The sequence below is a fragment of the Mustelus asterias genome, unplaced genomic scaffold, assembly GCF_964213995.1.
Source record: "Mustelus asterias unplaced genomic scaffold, sMusAst1.hap1.1 HAP1_SCAFFOLD_768, whole genome shotgun sequence".
Taxonomy (NCBI): Eukaryota; Metazoa; Chordata; class Chondrichthyes; order Carcharhiniformes; family Triakidae; genus Mustelus; species Mustelus asterias.
The window spans coordinates 91,169-103,096 of NW_027590716.1; the positions used below are offsets into that span (position 1 = coordinate 91,169).

The 11,928-nt window shown below is 52.4% G+C and overlaps 1 protein-coding gene across 1 annotated transcript in view; it reads left to right on the top strand.

The window, feature by feature from the left end:
- The window catches only part of LOC144487391 (putative carboxypeptidase X1), an 81,673-nt gene extending 70,247 nt beyond the window's left edge, over positions 1 to 11,426 (top strand). The window contains exons 4-6 of the mRNA XM_078205479.1: positions 2,348 to 2,487; positions 6,949 to 7,048; positions 11,077 to 11,426. Coding sequence (XP_078061605.1) covers positions 2,348 to 2,487; positions 6,949 to 7,048; positions 11,077 to 11,294 — 458 coding nt within the window. The 3' untranslated portion in view covers positions 11,295 to 11,426. The remainder of the gene's footprint in view (positions 1 to 2,347; positions 2,488 to 6,948; positions 7,049 to 11,076) is intronic.
- Positions 11,427 to 11,928: the final 502 nt, after the last annotated feature.

Genomic DNA, 11,928 nt, shown 5'->3' on the forward strand with positions numbered 1-11,928 from the left:
CCTATCCCCGTAACCCCACATATTTATCTTGCTCATCCCCTTGACACTGAGGAGCAATTTATCATCGCCAATCCACCAAACCACTGCGCCACTGCGCCGCCCATAACTCCTTAACTAATACAGTCAGAGAGGTTTACAGCACGGAAACAGGCCCTTCGGCCCAACTTGTCCATGCTGCACTTTTTTTTTAAACCCCTAAGCTAATCACAATTGCCCGCATTTGGCCCATATCCCTCTATACCCATCGTACCCATGTAACTGTCTAAATGCTTTTTAAAATACAAAATTGTATCCGCCTCTACTACTACCTCTGGCAGCTTGTTCCAGACACTCACCACCCTCTGTGTATAAAAATTGCCCCCCTGGACCCTTTTGTATCTCTCCCCTTTCACCTTAAACCTCTGCCCTCTAGTTTTAGACTCCCCTACCTTTGGGAAAAGATATTGACTATCCAGCTGATCTGTGCCCCTCATTATTTTATAGACCTCTATAAGGTCACTCCTCAGCCTCCTACGCTCCAGAGAAAAAAGTCCAGGTCTATTCAACCTCTCCTTAAAACTCAATCCATCAAGTCCCGGTAGCATCCTAGTAAATCTTTTCTGCACTCTTTCTAGTTTAATAAGATCCTTTCTATAATAGGGTGACCAAAACTGCTCAGTATTCTGAGTATGGCCTTATGAATGTCTTGTTCAACTTCAACAAGACGTCCCAACTCCCGTATTCAATGTTCGAGATAACCTTCCTCACTGTCCACTATGCCACCAATCTTGGTGTCATCTGCAAACTTACTAACCATGCGCCCTATATTCTCATCCAAATCATTAATAGGAAATAACAGTGGGCCCAGCACTGATCCCTGAGGCACACGGCTGGTCACAGGCCTCCAGTTTGAAAAACAACTCTCTCCAACCACCCTCTGGCTTCTGTCAAGAAGCCAATTTTGAATCCATTTAGATACCTCACCCTGAATCCCGTGAGATTTAACCTTATGCAACAACCTACCATGCGGTACCTTATTAAAGGCCTTGCTAAAGTCCATGTCGACAACATCAACTGCACTGCCCTCATCTGCAATATCTCCTCCTCTTTTACCCCTCCCCCGGCTCGCCTGAAGATTCTCCCCCGGAAAGTTGAGTTTCCATTCCTGCCCTTCCTTTAACCATGTCTCTGTGATGGCCACGATATCACACTTCCACGTGCCAATCATCAGCCTCAACTCATCTGTTTTGCCTGCAGTACTCCTGGTGTTGAAGCAGAGGCCATCCAGCCTGGCCTTACTCCCTCGAAACTTAATACAGCTACACTCCCTCTGACTTATTTGTTTTACTGTCTGCCTGTGCTCTTATTCTGCAAACAGTCTGTCTCCATTCCCCCTGCCAAATTAGTTTAAACTCCTCTCAACAACGCTAGCAAAATGTCCTGCAAGGATGTTCGTCCCGTTCTGGTTCCGAGGTAGACTGTCAGGTGACCTGATAGAGGTTGATAAATTTATGAAGGGCATAGATAAGGTGAACATTTGGAAGCTTTTTCCCAGGGCGGAAATGACAATCACAAGGGGACACAAGTTCAAAGTAAGGGGAGAAAGGTTGAGTAGCGGTGTGCGGGGGAAGTATTTTACGCAGAGGGTGGTGGGGGGGGGCTGGAATGCATTGCCAAGTGATGTGATTGAAGTAGATATGTTAGCGACATTTAAGACTTATCTGGATAGACACATGAACAGGCAAGGTATAGAGGAATACAGGTGGTTGGTCTAGATAGGCACAGGCTTGGTGGGCTGAAGGGCCTGTTCCTGTGCTGTACTGTTCTTTGTTCTTTGTCCCGCGTGTACAGGTCCCACCTTCCCCAGAAACGGTCCCAGTGGTGCAGGAATCTAAACCCCTGCCTCCTGCACCAACTCTTAAGCCACGCATTCATCTGTGCTTTCTCCTATTTCTGTACTCACTTCCTCATGGCACTGGGAGTAATCCCGTGATTATCACCCGAGAGGTCCTGCTCCTTCGTCTATTGTCTAACTCCCTCAATTCTTGATGCAAGACCTCATCCCTCTTTCTACCTCTGTTATTGGTACCAACATGTACCATGACTTCTGCCTTATCACCCTCTCCCTTCGGGATGCCCTGCAGCCATTCAGTGAATTGAAGAGTGATTGTTTAGATTTCCCTTTTCTGTTTGCGGGATCTTACTGTGCACAAATTGACTGCTGGGTTTCCCCCACTGCCTTGTGACTATATTTGAAAAGAGACTTTATTGGATGTGAAGTGATTTGGACTTTGCTGAGACGTTGCGAGGTTCTGTGCTGACTGCTATTCCTCTGCTTTCTAATCTCTCAGTGGTTGTTATGTTGCAGGTATGAATGATTTCAGTTACCTCCACACAAACTGCTTTGAAATCACTGTTGAATTGAGTTGTGACAAATATCCTCATCAGAGTGAACTTCCGACCGAGTGGGAAAACAACAAAGAGTCCCTTCTGATCTACATGGAACAGGTTAGTGTGCACCATTGTCCTTGTCCGTATTCTTGTGGATAGGGGCAGGGAGTCATTTAACAGGTCTGATTTGTCCTTTAACCACCCATCCATAAACAGGAAGATGTTTTTGATTTGCTTACCCTTTCATAAGTGGTGTGTTTCCCTGCCCCTCAGCTATGAAGAAATCCAATTTTCTATTAATAATCCAGCAGCATACTCAAGATAGGATGAACTCAGAGGGTTAGTTTAGTTGCAGACACTCAAATTACTGGAGGGGGAGTTATTACATAGCTTTCTATGCACTCATTCAGTAAAGAGGGTTGGAGAAAGAAAGATTTACTGTGCAAATTATAGTTTTGTATGATTCCAGAGTCCAGAATTGCAGGCCAGTGTGTATTCCTTCACAGAGGCCGGCAGGTTCAAAACTGATGCTCGATAATTCACTTTTCATATTGCTCCCATCTCCACTGTGAGACAGGCATGTCTTGTCGGCAATGGTACAGCATTTCCTGTTGGAAGTATAGAAGTGGGCGTGGCATTCACAGCTGGACACAGCCCCTCTTCTGAGCTGCAGCTCGGCAGGTGGCAAAATGCTCGTCTGCTCCTCAAGGCAATATCACTGCTTTCATCAGCTGGGGACTTGTGTCACATGACTCCCACCTCTCCACTATGTCTCAGTACCTAAGATAATTAATGTTCCAATCACAGACGGCACGGTGACACAGTGGTTAGCACTGCTCCCTCACAGCGCCAGGGACCCGGGGCAGCACGGTGACACAGTGGTTAGCACTGCTGTCTCACAGCGCCAGGGACCCGGGGCAGCACGGTGGCACAGTGGTTAGCACTGCTCCCTCACAGTGCCAGGGACCCGGGGCAGCACGGTGACACAGTGGTTAGCACTGCTCCCTCACAGCGCCAGGGACCCGGGGCAGCACGGTGACACAGTGGTTAGCACTGCTCCCTCACAGTGCCAGGGACCCGGGGCAGCACGGTGACACAGTGGTTAGCACTGCTCCCTCACAGTGCCAGGGACCCGGGGCAGCACGGTGACACAGTGGTTAGCACTGCTGCCTCACAGTGCCAGGGACCCGGGACAGCACGGTGACACAGTGGTTAGCACTGCTGCCTCACAGCGCCAGGGACCCGGGGCAGCACGGTGACACAGTGGGTTCACACTGCTGCCTCACAGTGCCAGGGACCCGGGGCAGCACGGTGGCACAGTGGTTAACACTGCTGCCTCACAGTGCCAGGGACCCGGGGCAGCACGGTGGCACAGTGGTTAACACTGCTGCCTCACAGTGCCAGGGACCCGGGGCAGCACGGTGACACAGTGGTTAGCACTGCTCCCTCACAGTGCCAGGGACCCGGGGCAGCACGGTGACACAGTGGTTAGCACTGCTGTCTCACAGTGCCAGGGACCCGGGGCAGCACGGTGACACAGTGGTTAGCACTGCTCCCTCACAGTGCCAGGGACCCGGGGCAGCACGGTGACACAGTGGTTAGCACTGCTCCCTCACAGCGCCAGGGACCCGGGGCAGCACGGTGACACAGTGGTTAGCACTGCTCCCTCACAGTGCCAGGGACCCGGGGCAGCACGGTGACACAGTGGTTAGCACTGCTGCCTCACAGTGCCAGGGACCCGGGGCAGCACGGTGACACAGTGGTTAGCACTGCTGTCTCACAGTGCCAGGGACCCGGGGCAGCACGGTGACACAATGATTGGCACTGCTACCTCACAGTGCCAGGGACCCGGGTTCAATCCCCGGCTTGGGTCACTGTCTGTGAGGAGTTTGCATGTTCTCCCCGTGTCTGCATGGGTTTTCTCCGGGTGCTCCGGTTTCCTTCCCACAGTCCGAAAGACGTGCTGGTTAGGTAGATGGGCCATGCTAAATTCTCCCTCAGTGTACCCAAACAGGCTCCGGAGTGTGGCGACAGGGGGATTTTCACAGTGACTTCATTGCAGTGTTAATGTAAGCCTACTTGTGACTAATAAATAAACTTTACTTTACTTTAAGTGTTAAAGGGAGGTTGTGGGGCTCATCACCCGAGCAGGTGAATTGGCAGCAGTTGGGCAGGCCTGGTCTTTCCCTCTGAGCCCACAAGCATTGTTCGGGTCTCTTCAGAAATAACAAGGGACAAGTTTCTTCACACCTGCCAAGTAGCCCCTTTTGTTCAGAGTCACAGACACACATAGCTTCAGCTGTTTTAGAAGGCCAATGCCAAACTTTTAAAAGGTTAGAAATTAGCCATGGTGATTGTATAAAAACATAGAATGTTTAGCCTTAGCCCTCAAACATTCCACACTCCCCTCCAAACATCGAACCTACTCTTGATCACTCTTGTGACCTGTGACAAAGAACAAACAGAGAACAGTACAGCACAGGAACAGGCCCTTCGGCCCTCCAATCCTGCACTGACCATGATTCCTGCCTAAACTAAAACCCTATGTACTTACAGAGTCCGGATCCTTCCATTCCCATCCTATTCATGTATTCGTCTAGTTGCCCCTTAAATGCCGCTATCGTTCCTGCTCCCACCCCCTCCCCGGGCAGCGTGTTCCAGACATTCACCACCCTCTGTGTAAAAACTTGCCTCACACATCTCCTCTTAACCTATCCCCACACACCTTAAACCTGTGTACCCTAATGCTTGACTTTTCTAACCTCGGAAAGAGCATCTGACTATCCACTCTGTCCATGCCCCTCATAATCTTGTAGACTTCTATCAGGTCTCCCCTCAACCTCCGTCGCTCCAGTGAGAACAAACCAAGTTTCTCCAACCTCTCCTCATAGCTAATGCCCTCCATACCAGGCAACATCCTGGTACATCTTTTCTGTACCCTCTCCAAAGCCTCCACATCCTTCTGGTAGTGTGGCGACCAGAATTGAACACTATATTCCAAATGAGGCTTATCTAAGGTCCTGTACAGCTGCAACATGACCTGCCAATTTTTATACTCAATACCCCGGCCGATGAAGGCAAGCATGCCGTATGCCTTCTTGACTACCTTCTCCACCTGCATTGCCACTTTCAGTGATCGGTAATCATGTACTCCCAGATCTCTCTGCCTGTCAATACTCCTAAGGGTTCTACCATTTACTGTATAATTCCAACATGCATTGGACCTTCCAAAATGCATTACCTCACATTTGTCCGGATTAAACTCCATCTGCCATCTCTCCGCCCAAGTCTCCAACTGATCTATATCCTGCTGTATCCTCTGATGGTCCTCATCGCTATCCACAACTCCACCAATTTTTGTGTCGTCTGCAAACATACTAATCAGACCAGCTACATTTTCCTCCAAATCATTTATATATACTGTGAACAACAAAGGTCCCAGAACTGATCCCTGTGGAACACCGCTAGTCACAGCCCACCATTCCATTCACCCCTCTACTGCTACCCTCTGTCTTCTTTGACTGAGCCAGTTTTGTATCCACCTTGCCAGTTCACCTCTGATCCCATGCGACTTCACCTTCATCACCAGTCTGCCATGAGGGACCTTGTCAAAGGTCTGACTGAAGTCCATGTAGACAACAACCACTGCCCTACCCTCATCAATCATCTTCGTCACTTCCTCGAAAAACTCGATCAAGTTTGTGAGACACGACCTCCCCTTAACAAAACCATGCTGCCTCTCACTAATACGTCCATTTGTTTCCAAATGTGAGTAAATCCTGTCCCTAAGAATCTTTTCCAATATTTTCCCTAACACTGACATAAGGCTCACCAGCCTATAATTTCCTGGATTATCCCTGCTGCCCTCCTTAAACATTGGCTATTCTCCAGTCCTCTGGAACTTCACCTGTAACCAATGAGGATACAAAGATTTTTCTCAAGCCCTCAGCAATTTCCTCCCTTGCCTCCCTCAGTTTTCTGGGGCAAATCCCATCCGGCCCTGGGGCCTTATCTACTTTAATTCTTTTTAAGATGCCCAATACCTCCTCCTTTTTGATATCAACATGACCCAGAATATCTACACACCCTACCCTCGGCTCCTCATCCATCAAGTCCCTCTCTTTGGTGAATACTGAGGCAAAGTATTCATTTAGTATCTCACCCATTTCCTCTGTTTCCATCCATAGATTCCCTCCACGATCCTTGAGTGGACCAACCCTTTCCCTGGCTACCCTCTCGCTCTTTACATACATCTAAAATGCCTTAGAATTTTCCTTAACCCTGTTTGCCAAGGACTTTTCATGACTCCGTCCCAACTCCTTCCTTAAATTCCTTCCTACATTCTTTGTATTCTTCAAGGGCTTCACCTGTCCTAAACCTTTTAGACTTTACGAATGCTTCCTTTTTCTTTTTGACAAGGCTGACAATATCCCTCGTTATCGAGGGTTCCCGATACTTGCCAGATTTATCCTCCATCCTAACAGGAACATGCCGGTCCTGAATTCCAATCAACTGACATTTGAAAGCCTCCCACATGTTGGATGTTGATTTATTGAGAGTGACCTTTCCCCTGTGCAGGTGCACCGTGGTATAAAGGGTGTTGTCAGGGATCGCGATGACAATGGCATCAGCGGAGCCATCATTGCAGTCGATGGGATTAACCATGATATACGGACAGGTAAGGGTCAAAGTTAATTGATCACCCCAGGATGAGAGTAAAAGTCAGGGGTCAACCCAGGATGAGGGTCAGGGGTCAGAGTGCACTGGGATATTGAGGCGTGTCTGATAAATAGACAAGGCTGATGTTGCCAGGAACAGAAGGCTTTTATTCGCTAAAAAGGAACGATGTGGAACAGACAATAAACAGAACAATACTGAGCATGAGGATCTCCTGACTGAGGCCGGAGGGGGAGGGCTGCAGCCTTTATACCCTGAGGGCGGAGCCTCCAGTTAAAGGTGCAGCCGAATTAAAGGTGTCAGGGAGTGTCTCATATACGAACAGTAGTGGCAACAATATATACAGCTCAACTGTGCCGAAGGCACGACAGTGGTTTACCACATTCACCCCCTGTTTAAAAAAGGTTCATCAGGGCGAGGTGGTACAGTAGTGGTTCATACATTCATAAGTTCAGGCGGTCCGGTGGGCGGGTAGTCCGCTGCGACCGCCGTAGTGTGGGTTGGGGTGCTGTTTCGGGGGGCTGTGGTGACGATCCCGAGTCTGGTCTGATAACGTCTGCAGTCTCCGCAGTTCCTTCTCATCGTTGGGTACGAGGAGGGTGCTCCTGGGTCTCAGGCGTGCTGTACACAGGGGCTGGACTAGCCCAGTGCCGCACAGGAGCGTCAGGATGGAATGGTGTGTCAGGGTGGGCATCGGGGGGTGAGGGGCGAGGGCCGTAGGGTGCAGTACCAGCAGGGGCCAAATCCCGAATGGAAACCGTATCCTCCCGCCCATCGTGGAACGCCACATAGGCGTACTGGGGATTTGTGTGGAGGAGATGGACCGGCTCGACCAGTGGATCCGCCTTATGGGTCTGCACGTGCTTCCGGAGCAGGACAGGCCCGGGGGTCGTCAGCCATGACCATAGCGAGGTTCCCGAGGAGGACTTCCTGGGGAAGACAAACATGCGTTGGTGAGGGGTAGCGTTCGTGGCAGTACACAGCAAGGAGCGAATGGAGTGCAGGGCGTCGGGGAGGACTTCTTGCCAACGGGAGACTGGAAGGTCCTTAGACCGTAAAGCTAGCAAAACGGCCTTCCAGACGGTGGCGTTCTCTCGTTCCACTTGCCCGTTTCCCCTGGGGTTATAGCTGGTAGTCGAGGCTATGCCCTTGGAAAGTAGGTACTGCCGCAGCTCGTCACTCATGAAAGAGGACCCCCGGTCGCTATGAATGTAGCTGGGGAACCCGAACAAGGTGAAGAGGTCATGCAGGGCGTTAATGACAGTGGCGGAGGTCATGTCTGGGCAGGGAATAGCCAAAGGGAACCGCGAATACTCATCTATGATGTTGAGAAAATAAATATTGCGGTTGTTGGAGGGAAGTGGCCCCTTGAAATCAACACTGAGGCGTTCAAAGGGGCGGGTAGCTTTGATGAGCTGTGCTCTGTCCGGCCGATAGAAATGCGGTTTGCACTCCGCGCACACCTGGCGATGCCTGGTGACGGACCTGACTTCGTCAATGGAGAACGGCAGATTCCGGGCCTTGACGAAGTGAAAGAACCTAGTGACCCCGGGATGGTAGAGATCGTTATGGAGCGTCTGCAGCCGGTCCAGGTTCGCGCTGGCACAGGTCCCTCGAGACAGAGCATCTGGGGGTTCATTGAGTTTCCCCGGGCGGTATGAGATATCGTAGTTGTAGGTGGAGAGTTCGATCCTCCACCTCAATATCTTATCATTCTTAATCTTGCCTCGTTGCTCATTGCTGAACATGAAGGCAACGGACCGTTGGTCCGTAAGAAGGGTGAACCATTTGCCCGCTAGATAGTGGCGCCAGTGTCGCACAGCCTCTACGATGGCCTGCGCCTCCTTTTCGACTGAGGAGTGTCGAAGTTCAGGGCCCTGGAGGGTACGCGAGAAGAAGGCCACGGGTCTGCCCGCCTGATTAAGAGTGGCGGCTAGGGCAAAATCAGACGCATCGCTCTCCACTTGGAAGGGGATGGATTCATCCACTGCGTGCATGGTGGCCTTCATAATGTCAGCTTTGATGCGGTCAAAAGCCAGTCGGGCTTCCGCCGCGAGAGGGAAGGATGTTGATTTCATAAGCGGACGGGCCTTGTCCGCGTACTGAGGGACCCACTGGGCGTAGTAGGAAAAGAAGCCCAGGCATCTCCTCAGCGCTTTAAGGGTGGTGGGGAGGGGAAGTTCTAAAAGGGGGCGCATGCGGTCAGGGTCGGGGCCAATGACCCCATTCTCCACGACACAACCAAGGATGGCGAGCCTGTGTGTGCTGAATACGCACTTCTCCTTGTTGTAGGTCAGATTGAGAAGTGCCGCCGTGTGGAGGAATTTTTGGAGATTAGCGTCGTGGTCCTGCTGATCGTGGCCGCAGATGGTGACGTTATCCAGGTACGGGAAGGTAGCCCGTAGCCCGTTCTGGTCCACCATTCGGTCCATCTCACGCTGGAAGACCGAGACCCCGTTAGTGATGCCGAAAGGGACCGGTAGGAAGTGATAGAGCCGGCCAGCGGCCTCGAAGGCGGTATATTGGCGGTCTGATGGGCGGATAGGGACCTGGTGGTATGCCGACTTCAGATCGATGATGGAGAACACCCGATATTGCGCAATCTGATTGACCATATCAGATATACGCGGGAGAGGGTACGCGTCCAGCTGCGTGTACCTATTGATGGTCTGACTGTAGTCAATAACCATGCGCATCTTCTCCCCAGTCTTCACAACCACCACTTGGGCCCTCCAGGGACTGGTACTGGCCTCAATGATCCCTTCCCCCAGAAGACGCCGCACTTCTGACCGGATAAATGCTCGGTCCCCGGCGCTGTACCTCCGGCTCTTGGTGGCAATAGGCTTACAACCGGGGGTGAGGTGCTCGAAGAGCGAGGGAGGGGTAACCTTGAGGGTCGAGAGACCGCAGGTATTACGCGGCCGCTGAGCATTCAGTTGTGGGTTTCAGACCGAGATGGAGGGGAAGCCCATCATAGACCATCGTGACGCTTCCTAAGTGGCACATGAGGTCCAGCCCTAGTAATACGGCAGCGCAGAGCTGAGGCAGCAGGAGGGGCTTGCACCTCTCGTACACTGTGCCACGTACAGTGAGGCTTGCTACACAGTCGCCGAGGATACTCACAGACCGGGACGTTGATGCCATGGAAATGGACTGCTGCATTGGCAGCACTGACAGCCCGAAGCGCTCCACCGCAGCCGCAAGCCCTGCCGAGTGCCCGCAGCTCCCTCAGGAATTGCTCTGTAGATTCCCCGGGCTGTTGCCTGCGTGTGGCGAGCAGGTGCCTTGCGTACACCCCGTTCAGCCACTGGTTGTACCGGCCCTTCAGTATCTCGATTGCCTCGTCACACGCAGCGGCGTCGCAAATCATTGCGAAGATGTGTGCGCTTACACGGGCGTGGAGCACATGGAGTTTGTCGCTGTCCGTCACGGTGACCGAGGTGGATGAGGTGATAAATAAGCCAGTGGTTAAAGATTTTGGAGGCACCAACAGCCTGAGGTTCGAGATCTAACTTGTCTGGTTTTAGCAACTGCTCCATCGCCTTAAAAACTTTTAGCGAATAAAATGATGTGCGTCTGGTAAATAGACAAGGCTGATGTTGCCAGGAACAGAAGGCTTTTATTCGCTAAAAAGGAACATAAGAACATAAGAAATAGGAGCAGGAGTCGGCCATCCGGCCCCTCGAGCCTGCCCCGCCATTCAATAAGATCATGGCTGATCTGAAGTGAATCAGTTCCACTTACCCGATGTGGAACAGACAATAAACAGAACAATACTGAGCATGAGGATCTCCTGACCGAGGCCGGAGGGGGAGGGCTGCAGCCTTTATACCCTGAGGGCGGAGCCTCCAGTTAAGGGTGCAGCCGAATTAAAGGTGTCAGGGAGTGTCTCATATACGAACAGTAGTGGCAACAATATATACAGCTCAACTGTGCCGAAGGCAAGACAGTGGGTTACCAGATATATGAGCGTGTGGGGAGGTTAGACTGGATACTTGTTCATTAATCTTGTTCCTTGCTCTCACACAGCTGTGGATGGAGATTATTGGCGGTTGTTGAACCCTGGCGATTACAAGGTGACAGCGAAGGCTGAGGGCTTCCTGCCAGTAACGCGTAACTGCCGTGTTCGATTTGATGGTCACCCAACGATATGTGACTTTGTTCTGATGCGGAGGTCCCAGAGTGACCGGGAAAACGATCCACTTTCCAAACGGCGCAGGGTTCCAAAACACAGAGCCAGGGGCTGAGGCCTCTGTACCCCCCCCCCACACCCCGACACAGCCCCCCCACACCCCGACACACACCCCCACCCCGACACAGCCCCCCCACACCCCGACACACACCCCCACCCCGACACAGCCCCCCCACACCCCGACACAGCCCCCACCCCGACACAGCCGCCCCACCCCGACACACAGCCCCCCCACACCCCGACACACCCCCCCCACACCCCGACACAGCCCCCCCACCCCGACACACACCCCCCCACACCCCGACACACACCCCCACCCCGACACACACCCCCCCACACCCCGACACACACCCCCACCCCGACACACACCCCCCCCAACCCCGACACACCCCCCCAACCCCGACACACACCCCCCCACCCTGACACACACACCCCCTCACCCTGACACACACACCCCCTCACCCCGACACACACACCCCCAACCCCGACACACACCCCGCCACCCTGACACACACACCCCCCCTCACCCCGACACACACCCCCCCACCCTGACACACACACCCCCCCACCCTGACACACACACCCCCTCACCCTGACACACACACCCCCTCACCCTGACACACACCCCCTCACCCTGACATACACCCCCCTCACCCCGACACACACCCCCCTCACCCCGACACACACCC